The following is an 18,965-nucleotide window of genomic DNA, read 5'->3' as shown; positions in this document are numbered from 1 at the left end:
CCACAGACTTAGCTTAGGTGCTCACAAATAGTACATCGCCCATAAGTGCCACCATTTGTATCTGCTGCTCTTAAATGGAGACCTCACAGCTGGGAATGGACTAGTTTAAAATGAGCCAGCAAAATTAGATAGCAGTTGCCTTTCACTGCTAGGTTTTGTATCTGTTCAGTTTTAAAACTTGTCACTGTCATGGCCACAGTGAACACTCCACAGGGCTCTTAGAAAGAACCAGGGAAACCTGTTTGGGTGCTAGAACTTGTGGCCTTGAACATATGGATGTTTGGGTTTATGTGTGAAAAATGCTCTGCAGCACATTTAGTGGATCTTTTGATTTAGCCACAATACAGAGCTACAGTGAAGAAAAATATATATATATCCTCTTATGTAATCTTTCAAACTGGAGAATACATTTTCACTTCTGTAGGTCTTTCTCCACTTAGCATCATTCTCTGCTATATCTTCTGCACTCTGTACCTTTCTATTGCTAAAAATATTTTGAAAGTCTATTTACCCGAGTCTGCATCTCTGAGACCTTAATGTGTTTTTATCTCTTATACGAATTTCAGAAATATATCAGTAATAGTTATACCCTATCATCTTTGTTCCCAACACAGTTTTTCCTAAGTAAGTTTTTGGAATATTGTCATGGTTACATCTACTGCTATTTCTGACCCTCATAGCCAGTTCCACACATTAATCAAACTCACTCAGACAACTTTCTGAGCTTCTGCTCATACTCAGTTATTGTTCCGATTCCTGCCCTGTTTTTGAATTATGAGGCATCCATCTTTCCCTATGCCTATCTTCTAACTCTAAAATAAGCTCCTAGCAGCTTTCCCTTTAAAAAAATTAATTCCTTTTTACAAAGAGAGACTTCCTTGATCATAATCGGTGCAATGAGAATCTATAAAATAAAATCCTACTTTATCACAGAATCACAGAATTGTCTAGGTTGGAAGAGACCTTCAAGATCACCTAATCCTACCTCTGACCTAACACTAACAAGTCCTCCACTAAACCATATTACTAAGCTCTACAGCTAAATGTCTTTTAAAGACCTCCAGGGATGGTGACTCAACCATTTCCCCGGGCAATGCATTGCAGTGCCTAATAACCCTTTGGGTAAGGAAGTTTTTACTAACATCCAACCTAAACCTCCTGTGGCACAACTTTAGCCCGTTCCCCCTCATCCTATCAGCAGGCACATGGGAGAATAGACCGATCCCCACCTCGCTACAGCCTCCTTTAATGCACCTGTAGAGAGCAATAAGGTCGCCCCTGAGTCTCCTTTTCTCCAAGCTGATTGATGTCAAGGAGTGAAAAAAGATGTATTAAAATATTTCTGGAAAAAAAGAAGGAAGGAAAGAAGGAAGGCAGGCAGGAAGGGAGGGAGGGAGGGAGGGAGAAAGAGAAAGAGAAAGAGAGAGAGAGAAAGAAAGAGAAATAGAGGAAGAGAGGAAGAGAGAGAGAGAGAGAAAAAGAAAGAAAGAAATGAAAGAAAGAAGGAAGGAAGGAAGGAAGGAAGGAAAGATGGAAGGAAGGATGGAAGGAAGGAAGGAAGGAAGGAAAAGGTCTGTGAAGTATATGTTTGTATGTGTGTGAAATAGAAATTTCTCCTATTTTCCTGGTGTTTTGACTAGCGATAATAGTCACATTTAAACATAAGGGATGGGAAGATAGGCTTTGCAATGATCATTACACCCAGCCCACTCAAATGTCAAAAACTTGAGAGATAGGTAAAAATTGCATATTATGTGCCTTACATTTTGTTTATTGGAGACTGATAGAAGAAACAAGAAGAAAGAAATAAGACAACAGCTAAGTGAATCCATACTTAGTTTCTTCTCATTAAAATAAAGTGCTGAGTCATCTTATTATTATTAGTTATCATCAACAGTTCAGCATTTTTTTCAGAAAAAAAAAAATCTTGCATAAAAAGCTGAATATAATTGATGGCAAGATTTTTTCAATGTAACAGATATCCAAAGTACATGTTTTACATCTTTTTCTGTACCCTGGCATTGCTAACAACAGGCCTTAGAGCCCCAGAGTAGGATAAATATGGTTTCAAGGTCATAAAAAGAATCATGAAATAGTATTTAACAAGGTCAATTTATATAGTACGCTTGGATATAACGTGGAGCTGCATGCCAGTGAAGGAAGAACAAAGACTTAAAAACATGTTAGGAAAGAAAGAAAAATGATCCGAAGTGGATCTTGGGGTGAGAAGAAGGAAACTACCAACATGACCATTCTTCCAGCAAAAGATGTCAGATGGTGGCAACTCACTGTAAGACCTCACCACCACCATTACGAAACCACCAACCTCAGGAGCAGGAAAAGGGTGAGCCTAACATCAGGAAGTGGCATAGAAACTAAAAACTGGGTATATAACAACTTTAACTGTATCATTATTATTGAATCTTCTGCAAAAACATATTTCTCTACATAATTACATGTGGACTACTAAAAATTCTTGTCAGACTGTTCAGATTCCTATTATAAGCACAATAAATTCTTGGCTTGTTACGTAAGGTGTGTTTCCTTTTTGCCCACAAACAAAATTTTGAGCACAACAGAATGATGATTCCCATGCCCATGGAATCTGGATACTTTGATGGCTCTAGTGAATACTCATTCTTTCACATTACAGCTTTAAAGGACCTTTAATGAAAGTGAGACTGCCTGAGATAGCCTTAGATTATTTCTTCATTTCTTCAGTGTCAGGGTGAGATCACTAGGACGGTCTCCAGAAAGTTTTGCCTTCAGAAGTTCTCTGTTGTTTAAGTCAAGGAACAACTGTTCTAAACCCTTGAACCAAATGTCTTTCCTTGCACTTGGTTTGAGTTTGAGTTTGAGTTTGTCCAAAAGACAAAGGGACACTTTGGGATTCACCAAGGGATTCTTTGTATCTTTGCTTTGAACTGCAGTCCTGCAGAAATGAAATTTGGGTTCATAATAATTTCTTCCTGTGCAAAGAGGGAAAGGAATTCTGCACAGCTGTATATGTGTCAGATCCTACTCAATGAAACCTGGCTGCTTTGAAAATTCTCTGAAAACCAGTCCCTGCAGTAATAGCTACAGGCTTGAACATGAGTCCAGAACCACTCCCCCCCCCCTTTTTTTTTCCTCTTTTTTTTTTTTTCTCTCTTTTTTTTTTCTCTGTTTGTGACTGTTTGCTCACAGTCACTAATAGAAAATTAGTTTACATCTCTCACTGCTGCAGATCTGCAATGATAATTACTCTTTCTTCTGATATATACCGAAGATTGATCTGTGAATGCTTGTGGATATGATTTTCTTCTGTAAAGTGATTTAAAACTAGAAGGGCTTAAGAAACAACATTTTTACAAGTTTTTCTTCTTTATTATTTCATTGAATAATTTATGTTTAAAATATATGAAGAATGTACCAGGTCTTCACTGCAAAATAGCATTGGACATCTTATACAATCGGAAAAGGTTACGTTTCTCTTCTCACATGGCACTGGAAACAGAAGTTTTTGTTGCCTTCAGTGATGGGAAGCAACACAACCAGCCATTCCCTCTGAGTGGGACAGCCTATTTCTTATTTATTAATAAGAGATTGAAATATAGTTCTAACCATATTATAGTATTACACTCTGACCCCCCCTCCCCGCCTTTCTTTCTTTTTTTGGCGGGGACTAGGGGGAGGGGAGTGTAAAAATTTATTCCAGCTCCAATACGAAGGAAGAGATTTGTAAAATCAGGTGCCACTTGACAGGGCTAAAAGTTATATATACCTGTCTAGGTGCATATGACAGCAGAAGTGCTAATAATCCTTATCCAGAAGCTAGTATGTTCATACATTCTACAAAATTAAAGAGACCCCAACTTGAGCCATCCTGATGGACTTTCCTTGGTGGCTGGTTCTATCGTAATTTCATAACAAAACCAATATAGTCCTTTTACTGAAATTAATGCATTCCATAGGGAAAAAATCAGGCACACTTGTTGACTATTCTATGCAGATGACATAAAGACATTAGCTTGCCACTTACATTCTTAATGTATCACACATCTAACCTGTGATCAGGACTAAACTCCACATCCACCCCTGCACAGCCTGTTTTTTGAGTATGAGTGCAAACAGCGTCTTGCATGATACATGTATAAGCTGGTTTAAGTGGGATTGCATGGGTTACAACTGGTTACTGTGCATTAAAACTGAAGTGAAATCAAAAGCATTGCTAAAAACTAGAAGTTTAATATTCACTATTTGCTTATACTCATTTTGCGAATGAGTTAGCTTCATGATAAGTAAGTTAAAGAGCCGTGTATCAAGCAACTACTTGCTGTTCATTCAGCTCTCTCTTCAAGACACATTTTCTATCTGACAAACATGTCCGTAATGATACTTCCATGATCTTAAAGAAGCAAGAATTGAGAATTGAGAATATATTCTGAATGAATAAATAAACCCATATTGTTTTAAAATGTATTGTTGCCTGGTTCCCCAATCATTCTAAGGTTAACTGACACACCTGACGTAACAAAGATATGGGCTATAATGTGGCTGTTAAGAGCAATGGAAGTGTGATTCCCAGCAATGCAGCCTTATTTCCAGTAAGACACAGATAATGATTGCTTATTCCTTCATAATAAGGCCATTTACAATAATGCCTAGTCTTCACCAAACACAAATAACTATGTACATTTATGTGAGTATTTATTTTGTAAACATAATATACGCTTACAAGAACAGTTGATAGAACTTCCTCAACACCTTTCAGAAAAAAAAAAAAACACATTTACATTAAGAAAATCATTTGGTTCCTAGGCAATTAGGTTCCAAGATTCATGTAGAAGATGTAGTCCAAAGGTTTCTCCAGGTGACAGAAACAAATTTGAATTCAACAATACTGTGTTAACATATCTGAATAAGATGATTCAATTAGCTAAATTAATCATTTTGCAGAAGCGGAAATTGCAGAAAACCTAAAGAGTTTGCTTTAGCAGGAATTCTGCTGAGAAAGCCATAGTAAATATTCAATTTGACATAAGCAAATCTGAGGACAGAACTTGTCAGAATGCAAATGCCTATTCTAGGAACCAGGATAGAATTCCTTAATTCTGACTGATATCTTAAGCTCGACTGATGAATTGCACATTAAAAGGAAGAAAAGAAAAATATTGACACCATGGATTGTTAGAAAACTTATTTCATTTCCATGTATCTATGTCTAAATGAACTGTTTATTTAGGTCTTCGACATTCTGAAATCCAGATCCTCCAACACCACTGCTCTCACACAAGATCAGGATGCCCCCAGATTTAAAAAGTAACCTAGTCAGAAACCTGGTCTAGTGTAAAAGCTTATAATGAGGGACATTGATTTGGACAAGAGGGCTCCTAGTAACAAGTATTACCTGTAATATCCTTGGCTACAGAAATGCTTCAACCATGCATGCTTACATAAGTTTAACACCAATAAATGTTTTCCTTGTGTAAAATAAGTTCCTTCTCACTTTCCTGCACTTAAGCCATAATAGAAACACCCTAGTTCAGCCTTGTAAGAAAATGAGAACTGTAATCTTTATTATTATTATTATTATTATTATTATTACTATGTGACCTGTGCAGAGCTTTTCAAGATCTGTTTCTTTATGTTCAAATTGCACTGTCATTTCTGTCTGGATTATATGCTATTCAGAGTTTGGTATTACGTAGCACTGATGTGGTGATAATCTCCATGTCAAACTCTTTTTTTTATTGTTACCTTGTTAAGACCACGCACAAAGAAAGAAAGAATGACATTAAAAGTTTAGTTTTCACATATAAACAGGTTTTCCCATTCATTAATTACAAAAAACAAGCGTGTCCAACAAAAGCTTTTTTTTCCAAAGGTGAGGAGGCTGTGCTTGAAGTATTTGTTTCCTCATCTTAGCTAAGCAATCCATTCTAAAACTGGGTGAAGCATGGTAATATTTTTTTTTCTGTTGTTATAATTGCTTACAGCTTTGCCGTTCTAATAATATTCATCACAGTGCTGTCAGACACAAATCAGAAAGTGCCCTATACAGTGGAATATTATTAGCTAAGTATTTCTTAAATGAGTTGACTCAGTAGGGCAAGAAGCACACTAGTCCTTTAAGTGGGATTAGCATCCAATGTTTCTGACTCCCAGCCCAACATGGGGAACACCACTCTACAGTGTTTTGTTGTGTATTTAGACATAGAAGATGAAAACGTTCCCTGATGCATTTCAGTCTAATATTCAGTTTCACACGAATTTTGAAGCTCACATATAAAATAAAAATACATAAAGAAATAAATAATCTAAAATAACAAGTTTAGGAGGGTTATTCGGTAAGAAAAAAATGCTGAAATTACCAGCATTTTACATGTTTGTTTCTAAATAGTGACAGATAATGATATAAATATGACTGCATCATGAATGATTGATTCCAGAAGTGAAAGTATCATGATGGCAAAATACAGAAAAAATGTGCAAGTATCAGACAGACTATGAATATACCTTACAAGGTATTACAGAACAATAATCTTTATTCTTCCATTTTTCAAACCTAATTGAGCAATAACTTTTTTTTTTTTTTTTTTTGAGATAATATTGTTTAAATAGGCGGCTGCAGGGCATTCATGTTTTCCTAATTTTACTGAGAATAGCATTAAGCTCCATGCTCCTCCTATTAATTTACAATGAGATTTTAAAGTAATCTTTTCTGGAAAAAAAAAAAAAAAAAAAAAAAGTAGCTTATTTGAGAAGAGAAATTATGTATAATAGTAACAGACGAAATTAGATACAAAAAAAATGCAGCCAGAACAAATGGTGAGAACTCACACTAAACAATACCTATTCAGATCACATTTCAGTAATGGTTGTTAACTTAATTTCTTGAGCTCTCCCAGCTATAGCACAAATCTACAGGAGCTGAGTAATAGCAATAGGCAACAATCATACCCCATGAGCCTCAGATTTCACATGCAGAGATGCATAAAACAGTTTTAAAAGAAATTAAAAAAAAAAAAAAATGGGGGGGGGGGGACAGGGGGGGGGTAGGGGCAGGGGGAAGAAAAAGGGAGGTAAACCAAAAAATAAACCTTCTGAGATTCAAATAAGTCCAAGGTTATGCTTTCTACAATTAGATATGCCTAGATAATTTCAAATAAAGTCAAAGCTAAATTCAAGCTAAGATTATGATGCAGAAAAATACTGAAATTATTTCTCATTTTCTGTTCATTTCTACCTAATTTTGTCCTTACTTGCCACTTAAATGTGTAGCCATAACTACAGTAAAAAGAGAGATGGGTAGATTATATAACCTCGTGTAAACAAAATAAAACATATTTATAAAAAAATTCAGCTCAAAAAAATAATTAAAAAAATATTTGAAATGATCATCTTAAATCACAGAACTTTATCTGAATCATCTGAGTTCTTACAAGTATAAATGCTGCTCTTCTAGCTCAGGCCATTCAAAATGAATTATATGAGCTTGGTTTTATAATTATCGCTCTTTTTTCTTACTGGTTATAAAAGTTTGTTTCATACCTCTACATTTACAATGTTTAATTGTAATTTACAAAATTACATTGTAATTTACAAAATTACAATGCAATTTTTCAGTAGACCAAACTAGAAAACACAGTAAATACTATAAGCCAAAATTTTTACATATAACACTCTCAATAAATGGACCCCAAAGTTTTCTTCGAAAAAATTAAAAAAAATAAAAATTAAAAAAATAATAATTTTCAAAAACTTATAAGCAGCAAATAAAATTTAAACTAAGATTAATTTTCATTTTCAACCTTTCTCTGTACACACTAGCTATAGCCAAATTCTACAGAAACTGTAAATATGGAAAATAGATGCTTTAAATATAACTACCAAAAGCTAAACTTTATGATGTGATCAGGTGCAGTAGCTAATATGAGTGCACATCTTGGGGCAGATACAGAACAACTGTGAGATAAACTGGTCTGCTATAATTGATAGTTTTACAGTGACTATTAAAAAAGCTTCATTGCCATGTAATATTTAAGACGTCAGTGAAAGGGTTTAAGAATAGGATTGCTTTACTCAAAATGGATGACAAGTGCCAACAAGGATGATATGAGTTGCTGAATGATTAGAAGAAGGTGTGTAAAATACACGTCATGATCACAGAATCACAGAATTTCTAGGTTGGAAGAGACCTCAAGATCATCGAGTCCAACCTCTGACCTAACACTAACAAGTCCTCCACTAAACCATATCACTAAGCTCTACAGCTAAACGTCTTTTAAAGACCTCCAGGGATGGTGACTCCACCACTTCCCTGGGCAGCCCGTTCCAATGCCTAACAACCCTTTCAGTAAAGAAGTTCTTCCTAAGATCCAACCTAAAACTCCCCTGGTGCATCTTTAGCCCATTCCCCCTCGTCCTGTCACCAGGCACGTGGGAGAACAGACCAACCCTCACCTCGCTACAGCCTCCTTTAAAGTACCTATAGAGAGCAATAAGGTCGCCCCTGAGTCTCCTTTTCTCCAAGCTGAACAAGCCCAGCTCCCTCAGACGCTCCTCGTAAGACTTGTTCTCCAGACCTCTCACTAGCTTCGTCGCCCTTCTCTGGACTCGCTCGAGCACCTCCATGTCCTTCTTGTAGCGAGAGGCCCAAAACTGAACACAGTACTTGAGGTGCGGCCTCAGCAGAGCTGAGTACATGGGGACAATCACTTCCCTAGCCCTGCTGCTCACACTGCTTCTTATGCAAGCCAGGATGCTGTTGGCCTTCTTGGCCACCTCAGCACACTGCTGGCTCATATTCAGCTGACTATCAACCATCACTCCCAGGTCCTTCTCTGCCAGGCAGCTTTCTAACCACTCATCTCCCAGTCTGTAGCTCTGCTTGGAGTTATTGTGCCCCAGGTGCAGGACCCGGCACTTGGCCTTGTTGAACTTCATGCAGTTGGCCTCAACCCATTGGTGCAGCCTATCCAGATCCTCGTGCAGAACCTTCCTACCCTCGAGCAGATCGACACACACACCTAACTTGGTGTCATCTACAAACTTACCAAGGGTGCACTCGATCCCCTCATCCAGATCATCAATGAAGATACTAAAGAGGACCGGCCCCAGTTCCGAGCCCTGGGGAACGCCACTAGTGACCTGCCTCCAACTAGACTTGACTCCATTCACCACAACTCTTTGGGCCCAGCTATCCAGCCAGTTTCTAACCCAACGAAGCGTGCGCCAGTCCAAGCCATGAGCAGACAGTTTCTTGAGGAGAATGCTTTGGGAAACAGTGTCAAAAGCCTTGCTGAAGTCAAGGTAGACCACATTCACAGCCTTTCCCTCATCTACCAAGCACATCACTTTGTCATAGAAGGAGATCAGGTTCGTCATGCAGGCCCTGCCTTTCATAAACCCATGCTGACTGGGCCTGATCACCTGCTTGCCCTGTAAGTGCCGTGTGATGACACGCAAGATAATCTGCTCCATTTATGATACTTAGGTGTTATGTTTTATGGTATCATCTTATTCAGTAGAAAACAAAGTAAATACTCAAAAGAATCCAGCCAGCCTTTAAATCTTGAAGTAGGCATAATTTTCAGAAATGCTTGTTTGTTTGCTGGCAATCTAGGGTCTTCACATACTGAAAAGTCAAAGTCATCTCCTGGGAGCACTCATCTCTCCTGTTCTAGAGATATTGGTTCCTAAATACTCCCTCTGAGACCTGTGTACTCAGTCCCTACTCAATTTTGTTTTGGTTATAGCAATTTATTTGTGAAAACTGTAGTATTATTTAAATCACTTTTCCTTGTATGCCTCAGTACCTCTGTGACTTAGGAAGGATAAAAAAATTCAAGCAGTACTCCTGGCTGTGAATGGGACTACACAGATCTGTGCCATTTACTGCTGCTACCAGCATTTGCTGTTACACTAGCCTTCCAAGACTTTAGTCTGATCATTTTGTGAGCAGTTTCTGAATATTTTAAATGATTAGAATACTTCATGGAATGATAACTGCACGAGTAGCATAGGAAATAAACTGTGAACCACAGGTGACCTACCTAAAATCTACCCAAACCATTAAGTAGGGGTAAGAACCATTTTCTTTCTCCCTGTTGTGAACTTCTTTAGCCTCCTTCACCCCGTGACTAACTCAACTGGCCAAAATACAGTTAATAAACTCTAAAGGCTGAGTCTGAAACAAGCTTTTCTGGAAACAATCTGACTCAGCATTTCATGGTTCGGTCTAGTCCTTCTGGAATAAGACTCCATCCAGATAAGAGAATCATGGTCTCACTGGTGTCAGAGGTCTAAGAGGAGGGAGCAGGACAAGTAAACACTTTTCTCTGATTTTTAAGCCCAAATCTTCCAATTCAGTTTCCATTTCCTGTTATGGAACTTCAGATGGCTAACTGGATTTTCTATCTTCTACTCTAATCAAAGCATTATCTTCAGTTTCTGTCTCAGACGTGGGAACTCATGAGTATGTTACTTGGGAAGAGAATAATCTTCACATTTACATGATCTACAATTATGAAAAAAAAACATGGTTGGGTATTGTAGTGAACACTTAATAGTAAAACAGAAATAAGTACCACTGTAGTGAGGTCAATGTCAGTCTCTTTTCTCAGGTAACAAGTGTTAGGATGCAAGAAAACAGCCTCAAGTTGCTCCAGGGCAGGTTTGGGTATCAGGAAGAATTTCTTCACAGAAAGGGTGGCCAAGAGTAGTGGAAAAGGTTGCTCAGGGAAGTGGTGGAGTTGTCATTCCTGGAGATATTTAAGAGACGTGAAGATGTGGCACTTAGGGACATGGACTTGGAGGTGTTAGGTTGATGGTCAGACTTGATGATTTTAAAGGTCTTTTCCAACCTACATGATTCTGTGATTCTATGGGAGGCCTGGTCCTGAGCACAACTTTGGGCTTAAACACTACAAACAGACAGAACAGATGTGAGCAGGGAGAGAAAACCAAGCATAGTGCTTCATGAGAAAAATAAATAAATCTGTTTTAAATGAGATATTTTTACTTAAAATATGATCAGTAGTCAAAAGGAGAGAGAATAGATAGTTAGATTTCCACAGACACTGTAATCTCCTGCAAATGTGCTATTCACTACACATGTCTTGTATGCATAGAGCATCTTTGTATCTGCAGTGAGAACGTGGAATATGTCCTTCCCTCCCAGTGACAGTATTATCATCATGAATAATGTATAACATAGAGTACAGTAATTTTTTATGTACAGCAGAGAATAAATGTAGTTTGACTGTTCATTAAGTTAAACAGTTCTGTTAAGTAAAGCAGCAAGCTTTGTTTCAGCCCTTCACTCAGAGGTAGAAAGCATTTGTGCTATAAGTGGAGATTTACTGTATGCATGAGTAATTTATTAAATCTTTCCTGTGGGCTCTGTAGCTTCTATAGCCTACTTAGCATAAAAGATAAAATCATTCAGATTTTTTTTTTGACAGATACATTTTAGTTGGAGTTAAAGTTTAGTTGGAGTTGGCTATTCAGTACTGCTAAAATTCTTTTTCTTTAGGCACTGTGACCACTGTGATTCTGCTTGCAAACAGCAGTGCAGTAGCCAGCAGATTCCAGCAGGGATAATTGACTCTGTGTGAAGTTTCATAACAGAACACCTGGAAATGGTTAAAATTCATTTTCTAAATTTAGAAAATTAAAGGACAGAACCACAGCAGGTATAAATCACCATATCTTGGTTGAAGTCACTGGAATTTTAGAGATTTAGACCAACAGAATACATGAGCTCACATCTGAGTATTGAAAGACTGAGCAATCACGATAGGTTTCTGCTTCAGAGAAAAGCATCTTTTCCCTTCTACTACTTATGTCATTATCCAAGTTATGAAGCAACCAGTTGTGAAAATCATATTCCTATAGATTAATATTCACCTTATTTTGGAGGAATATCCTTTGTGGGTGATTGCTCACTAATGAAACAAGATGTGCCCAATCTTTCCCTCAGTTTAGAGAAAAAAATTATTGCTGCTGGCAGTAATTTTAAACAATCAGAAGTGCATTTTTACTGACAAATGGCGGTGTCTTTCCAATGCTACATATGGTTCTTCTGAAAGTTATATAAGAATGTATTTGATGTAGAAATATTGTGGAACAGCAGAGATCACCAACAGTTATAATTCTGACTTTAAGTTAGCAAACATGGTAGTTTTGAAAAAGATAATCCATTCTCTAGTTTGAATTTTGAACTAAAGAATTTAGATCAAATGACTCCAAAGGATAATCATTTAAGACAGCTAAGTACCATTAATATATGTGTTTGCTGAATTTTACTAAAAAGGTGATTATTTTTGCATTGGTCTAAATCTTACCATCAGGGAAATGAAAGCAAAAACGAAAAGAAATCATATTGATCCTACTGAGAGGAGGAATAGATTTCAAACTGTTACATGGACGCGCACGGTTTTGGACTGCTAAGAGAAGAGTATATCAACACATTAATGAAACCTTTGACTGGCAGGCTTTGCTCAGTCTTCTGATTCAGAAAAGAAGATAAGGGGAAAAAACAAACAAACAAACAAACAAACAAACAAAAAACAACTTGTTTTTTCCCTAAGGTATCAGTGATTTTACAGCAGAGACCTTCTCAGACTGACTGAATTAATCTGCTACTGTTTTAGCATATTTCCAGTATAGAAATAATGTCTTTAATGCTGAGGATTCTGTAAAAGAGACTATGCCAATCAAATAGAGCATCTCTATAGTTTTTCACTCCTTGGTAGGAGAACCCATTCCAAGCTACAATAGGTATCTCTGCCCAGAGATGACAATTTCTGCATGAATGATGACCAAATGTAGCCCAGATGGTATTGAAAAAAAAAAAAAAAAGTATGGATGATGTGCATTAGCAAAGATATGGAGAATCTGGTCCTGAACATTTAGCTGGTGTAATCCCAGTTTGTGCTAAAGTTATATCTTACCAATGAGGACTCCAAAGAGCTATTTAAATGATAGAAGTCAAGGAACAATTAATTTAATGTAGAATTAGGACTAATATAGTGAGAAAGATAAAAAACATGAGATAAAACTTGTTAGATACTGCCATTGTAAAAACCTTACTGGCAGAATGACATTTGTATGCAATTATAGTGATTTACCAGTTTATAGATCTTATGCATTTTATCACAAAATGAATGAAACAAGCAACTCAGTCTTGTGCTGTCATCCATCCACAAAGTTTCCCATGGTCCAAACTAATGCACTAATTAATACTAATGCAATAATAAATACTAAAAATAAAAACTAATGCACCAATAAATACTTAATAACATTTTTTCTGCCCTCTATCTGCTTTGTGATGATATGTTTCAAGTAATTTGACACATTCAAATAACTCCCCTGAATTTCAGGTATTATTGTGGTTTTATATAAGTAATTACAATGAAAGGTTCTTGCATGCCCATATTGCAAACTGAGAAGGGACTGGACCAGATGACCTTCAGAAGCACCTTCTAAATTTAAAAGTACCTTCTAACCTTTAATTTCTTTACTATTTGAAGTCTCAAGTTCATATTCTGACACCCTTGAATCATGTTTTACAAATAGGAAAACTGGATATCAGCAGATTGGTTTGCACACATCTTTTTACAACACTAATGTGAGAAGTGGGAGTATCTCAGAATGAGATTTTGCATCAGTGTCTGAAACGCTAACTTTCAAAAAATGTACTATAATCTGCAAATAGGTAAACGGATGTGGTTTTGCTTACCTCTATTGGTAGACCTGAAAATGTCTAGCAGTCAAAAATAAAAATACATTTCAGTACATATTTAAGTGTAATCTGGGCATTATCTTTTTTTTTTTTTTTTTTCTGGACATCAAAAGCACTTGCAATATTTAGGTCATATAATGAGAAAGACTGATCTGAAAGTCTTAAGGAGATGAAAAGGGCTTTATCCTTATATTTTCATCAGTATTAATGGCACTTGCACAACTAAAGCTCTGCACATCTGGATATAGATGCACCTCTGATTGCTCTTGCTGGTATTCAATTTTATAGACACAGACATTTATGCAACTGGATATCCATGTTGACTTATGATCCACTTGGAATTCAGTGGCCTTTTTCCCTAGTTGCATTGGCCTTGTTCCCTTCCCTCTCTTTCACACTAATCTCATAAAACATTTGCTGTGTTTTGAGATATAGAGTGCCAAAATGGCTTGGGATGGCAGATGAGCAAACAGATAGCTATTTCTTTCCTACAAATCATTACGAAAGGGAAATGCAAGTTTTAGTGCCTTCAAGCTGCTATTTAATAAGGTTGTTGTAGATTTGAGAAGTGTCCCAGACAAGCACAAGGTTTTCCATCTTCTGATTTCACACTGTGCAGTATACCAGACTCTACTAACTAGCTGCTTAGCTTTTGATGTTTTTTCAGCACCTTCATATTCACAGACTCATTGTCTCTGTGAAAGGAGGTATTTGATTTGTTTTTGTTTTTGTTTTTGTTTTTTCTTTTCCACTTAGAAAAACATTTCTTCTTGGAGAAGGCATGTTTAACTGGTTTTACAACAGGAGTATGGTGTAAAGGTTTTCTACATAAAGGTTTTGTTTATTTATTTATTTACTCTGCAGACTAAAAACATATAATCTAATGCCTTCTGTTTGCAATGACTCTGTTTAGAAGGATTTCCTTTCCTTCAGGAGGGAGAAGTCTGCTTCAGTTATGTTCCTTTGAATTGCAGGTAGATCTCTGAACCCCGGACAGCTGAATAAACACATTTCCCTCACTGATTTAATTATCCCGGTCCATTTGTTAGTACCAGCCGAATACTATATAGCACATTGCCTGTTAAAACTCAGCCTTTGATCGCCCGTAATACATTACAGGTTCAGTCTGTACAGCCAAAGACAGAAGGCTGGGTTGCCTATTGTTTGATCTGGAAAGCTGAAGCTCCAAGATGTTAATGCTGATGCAGGATGGGTTAGGTGATGCCTGGAGGCTGCAGTCAGTGGTACTTGGTACGAACATTGAGGGCATAAATCGATCTAGCTTCACTAGCAAGCTCAACTCAACGTAATGCAAGACTTGCTCTCTCATGCATGTTGTTAATTCCTACTTGCTAGTGTCTTATGCACAGTGCAATGCTGCTTCCAAGTTCTCTGTGCCTTCAGCACCTCCTAGGAAAAAGAGCTTTATATGAAGAGGTGCTGTGGCTCTTTTCTGTCAAGCTAGGTTCATAGGGAAGACAGAAACAAAAGCCTCTTTCCTTATTAAGCTGTATTTATGCAGTTGGCTTACAGCTTCCGAATGCTCAGCACAGGAAAGCCCTCTGGCCACCCATGCTGGGTAGGTCTGATCAGGATGCATCAGTATAGTGCTGTAGGTAGGAACATGCAAGACCTCGACTGAGAGAAGGTCTGTATTAGCAGAATGGTTCTCTTAGCATCTGGGACTACTTGTTCCTTTTCTATCACACTCATAAGCATGGTCTGCTATGTCTGTTTTCAATCACGTGTCAAGCATGAGCTCCAGACCCCATAAAATCTGCTTCTCTGCACTCTTTCCCACTTCTGTGCTGTACAGGAGAGACTGTAGAGATTCAGGCTGACACAGGAATATTAATGAAAATTTCTGCTTTTAACCTACTCATACCCAAACCCACTGTCTTGCTTAAAACATTTGTAATATCACTAAGAATTTCAATATCCAGCAGTGTTTAAACTTTGTCATAGAAGCAGGTTAGGAAAGGAGGGCACTAGCATATTATGCAAATAAATAAATTAAATAAAAACCTCACATTTGCCTAGCACCATTCAGCTTTGATTACCACCGACGTTCTCAAATGAAAATTTCTGTTGATGCCATATAGTAAATTAGATTCTATGTTTTCCTCAGGAAACTGGAGGCACAGATTTCAAGAAAGTAAAACATCCATTAAGGCTAGTCTACACATTTCTGATGCCTAACTTGCCCTTTTACCACACTAAGATGGTTGAATTTTACTAGATCTGTTGCCATACTGCTCAGTAGCAGAAGATTAAAATAAAATAAAATAAAATAAATAAAATAAAATAAAATTAAAATAAAATTAAAATAAAATAAAATAAAATAAAATAAAATAAAATAAAATAAAATAAAATAAAATAAAATAAAATAAAATAAAATAAAATAAAAAAATAAAATAAAAAGTGAAGAAAAAAAAAAGAAGTAGACTATTTTTATTCTCTGGGTTCTGCTTAGCAAAAGTGAAAACAAAAACACCGGCAAAAATTTATGCTGAACTTCCCAAAGGAACAATAAGCTCAAGTTCATCAGAATGGAGAAAAGCTGTATGACAGTATGTTTGAATGAATCTAATTATTGGCCTTGTCAGTAGTGTGTTCCATCAAATTGTTCTCCCAAAGGAAACTAATGCAACAACACTGTGTACATACTAAGGGATATTTTGGTGGAGAGTTACATAACAATGACAAATAGATTTGTTTTATAAGAGGTCCAACCTGAGTCAGTGAGAGAAAAAATAGACATGCCAAAGGTAAGAAGCACTGAAGCTTCTTCAAATAGACAGTGTGATCTCAATTGTATTAAAAGGAAACTTTGCTAAAGTGAACTGTAACCTCAACTATTATGTGACATCTTTACTGTGAGTCTCCTTTTATAAAGCAGGCTACTTTTCAATGCTTTGTACAGTACTACTAAAACCAGAATTATATGTGTATTGTCCATGTCCAAAGAGGTTGCCTGTAAATTCATCTTTTTCAAGGCTTTGCATTTCTTTGTTTTTATTTGTTTTTACAGTTCCACCCAAAAGGGAGATGATGATTATGAAGATTATACTTCAAATAAGACTTGGGTTTTGACTCCCAAAGTTCATGAGAGTGATGTCACTCTTATTTTAAATGGCTTGCTAGAAGGATATGACAACAAGTTGAGACCTGACATAGGAGGTATGTTGGTTTTCTTTTTAGTCCAACTTTGAGTGGTGAAGAGAAAGCTTTTTCATACCATATTATATATACTACACAGGTAGCAGAATCCATTGAAAGTTGCTATGAAAACAAAGTAAGATGTGGTAAAACATCACTGGCACAAAAAGTACCCATGATTTTGGAACCTGACATAAATTGTTAAGGTTGCTAAATCTAGCCTAAGACACCTAACAAAACCATCATGATTTGCTGAATCAGGACACTTGTAACCTTGCAGGTTAACCCTGTCATACTTGGGGCCGTGACCACTGTCCTGGGGAGCCTGTCCCAGTGACTGACAACAATCTCGGTGCAGAACCTTTTCCTAACACTGAGCCTGACCCTCCCTGTCCCAGCTCCAATCTGTCCCCTTGGGTCTCTGCTCAGCAGGTCAAGAAGTGACTGGGAAATGAGACAGTGAGAAAGAAGGGTTCACAAAGGATAACTGCAATCAAGCAGATTGACTTGATTTCCATAGATTTCCCCCACAAATTATAAAAGTCTATACACCCAAGTTCAGACTCATAACAGAAGTCTTATTTAACTGGGGAAAAAAAAAAAAAAAAAACAAAAAACACAAAACAAACAAAAAAAAACTTTTGCAAGGATATTCCTCTCTATTGATTACTGAGGGACCTGAGAGATGAGGGTTCCTGAGTAGATAGAAGGCCCTATGTGTGTACAGAACAGCAAGACAATACCTCTGTGGAAGAGGATACAGATGTAAGATTATAGGAAAACACAAAGAGAATTCACAGATGAAGCAGGCAGGCAGAGGAATGCATAGAACAGCAAGGTTAATGAAAGAAACTGTTTCTAACAAGTTTATAGAGGCTTATAAACCAAGGACATTTTATGATGAGTGAAAATGTGAATGTTTAACCTTCATCATATGCGAGTAGTCTAAAGAACAGAGGACTGTGCCTTACTCTTTGAATTCACGACATCAAAGAGCAGAGAAAAAGTAAGCATTTATAAAAAAACATCTAGGAAAAAAAAAATGTTTTAGTCAGGGTATTTGAGAACAATAAAGCTACAGTAATTTCAAAATAAATTAATCTAGCAACTGTTTTTGTTCCTGCTTTAGAGCTGTGAGTATTAATATTACTTTGGGTTCATGAAATTGTTACTTATCTACAGGCATCTCTGCAGGCAACAGCAGTCACATTGCATTCAGCATTATAATGTTAAATAGGTGATGCAACAAATTGTAAGAGGAATAAATTTCCTTCCGTTGATAGTGTTTTGTCAGATGTGTTGCTGCGATTTGACACAAAATATACATATTCACTGAGATATGACTCACTAAAGTAATGACGCTAGTTTCAGTATTTGTTCTCATATCATAAGTAAATATGTTCTGATAGAATATATTGTATAAGAATTTGTCTCAAAGTGTGATCAACTAATTTCAAGCTGGAGAAATTTCTGTAAATTTATCTATTTATCTATTGGATATGCACATTTAAATGTGAGGCAACCATAGCCATATAACAGAGGTATTAAAACAATCTTTTTAATTTGTTTCATTCTCTTGCAGTTGGTTTTGACCTTCATTCATGGTAGTGATTTTTGTTGTTTCTCTTACAGTTAAACCAACAGTAATTCACACTGACATGTATGTAAATAGCATTGGGCCAGTGAATGCTATTAATATGGTAGGTAAATGATTGCCACATTTTCCTACAATGTTCAAGGTTGAATTTTTGGCATTACAAGGTTTCCATTAATTTTAATGTTGTGTTATACCTATATTATTTAAAAGCTCATTGTTACTATAGATGTAAGGACTGCATGAACTATGAGTCTATATGAAACAGCAAAACTGAGCTGTGAATAATAACAGTTTTAACATCTCTTTGCACATCCATGTGCTGTATTCTGCAGTGCTTTCTGATAGTTTAGCTCTTACAGGACTGACCTTCCAAATTGCTACAAATCAAGCAAAGGCATTCACCGGTGATATTCCTACTCCTGCCACCAAGAGATAAAAGGAAAGAGCTCAGATCCTAAAAGCAAAGTTCCATAAAGAAAA

General features: G+C 36.7%; 1 protein-coding gene across 2 annotated transcripts in view; it reads left to right on the top strand.

The window, feature by feature from the left end:
- Window positions 1–18,965, top strand: part of GABRG2 (gamma-aminobutyric acid type A receptor subunit gamma2) — an 80,422-nt gene that overhangs the window by 13,023 nt on the left and 48,434 nt on the right. For both annotated transcript variants that reach the window (XM_005018904.6, XM_038186592.2), the window contains exons 2-3: window positions 16,761–16,909; window positions 18,521–18,588. In XM_005018904.6, coding sequence (XP_005018961.3) covers window positions 16,761–16,909; window positions 18,521–18,588 — 217 coding nt within the window. The remainder of the gene's footprint in view (window positions 1–16,760; window positions 16,910–18,520; window positions 18,589–18,965) is intronic.

This window comes from Anas platyrhynchos, chromosome 14 (genome assembly GCF_047663525.1).
Source record: "Anas platyrhynchos isolate ZD024472 breed Pekin duck chromosome 14, IASCAAS_PekinDuck_T2T, whole genome shotgun sequence".
Classification (NCBI taxonomy): Eukaryota; Metazoa; Chordata; class Aves; order Anseriformes; family Anatidae; genus Anas; species Anas platyrhynchos.
This window is presented reverse-complemented; position numbering and strand designations above follow the sequence as displayed.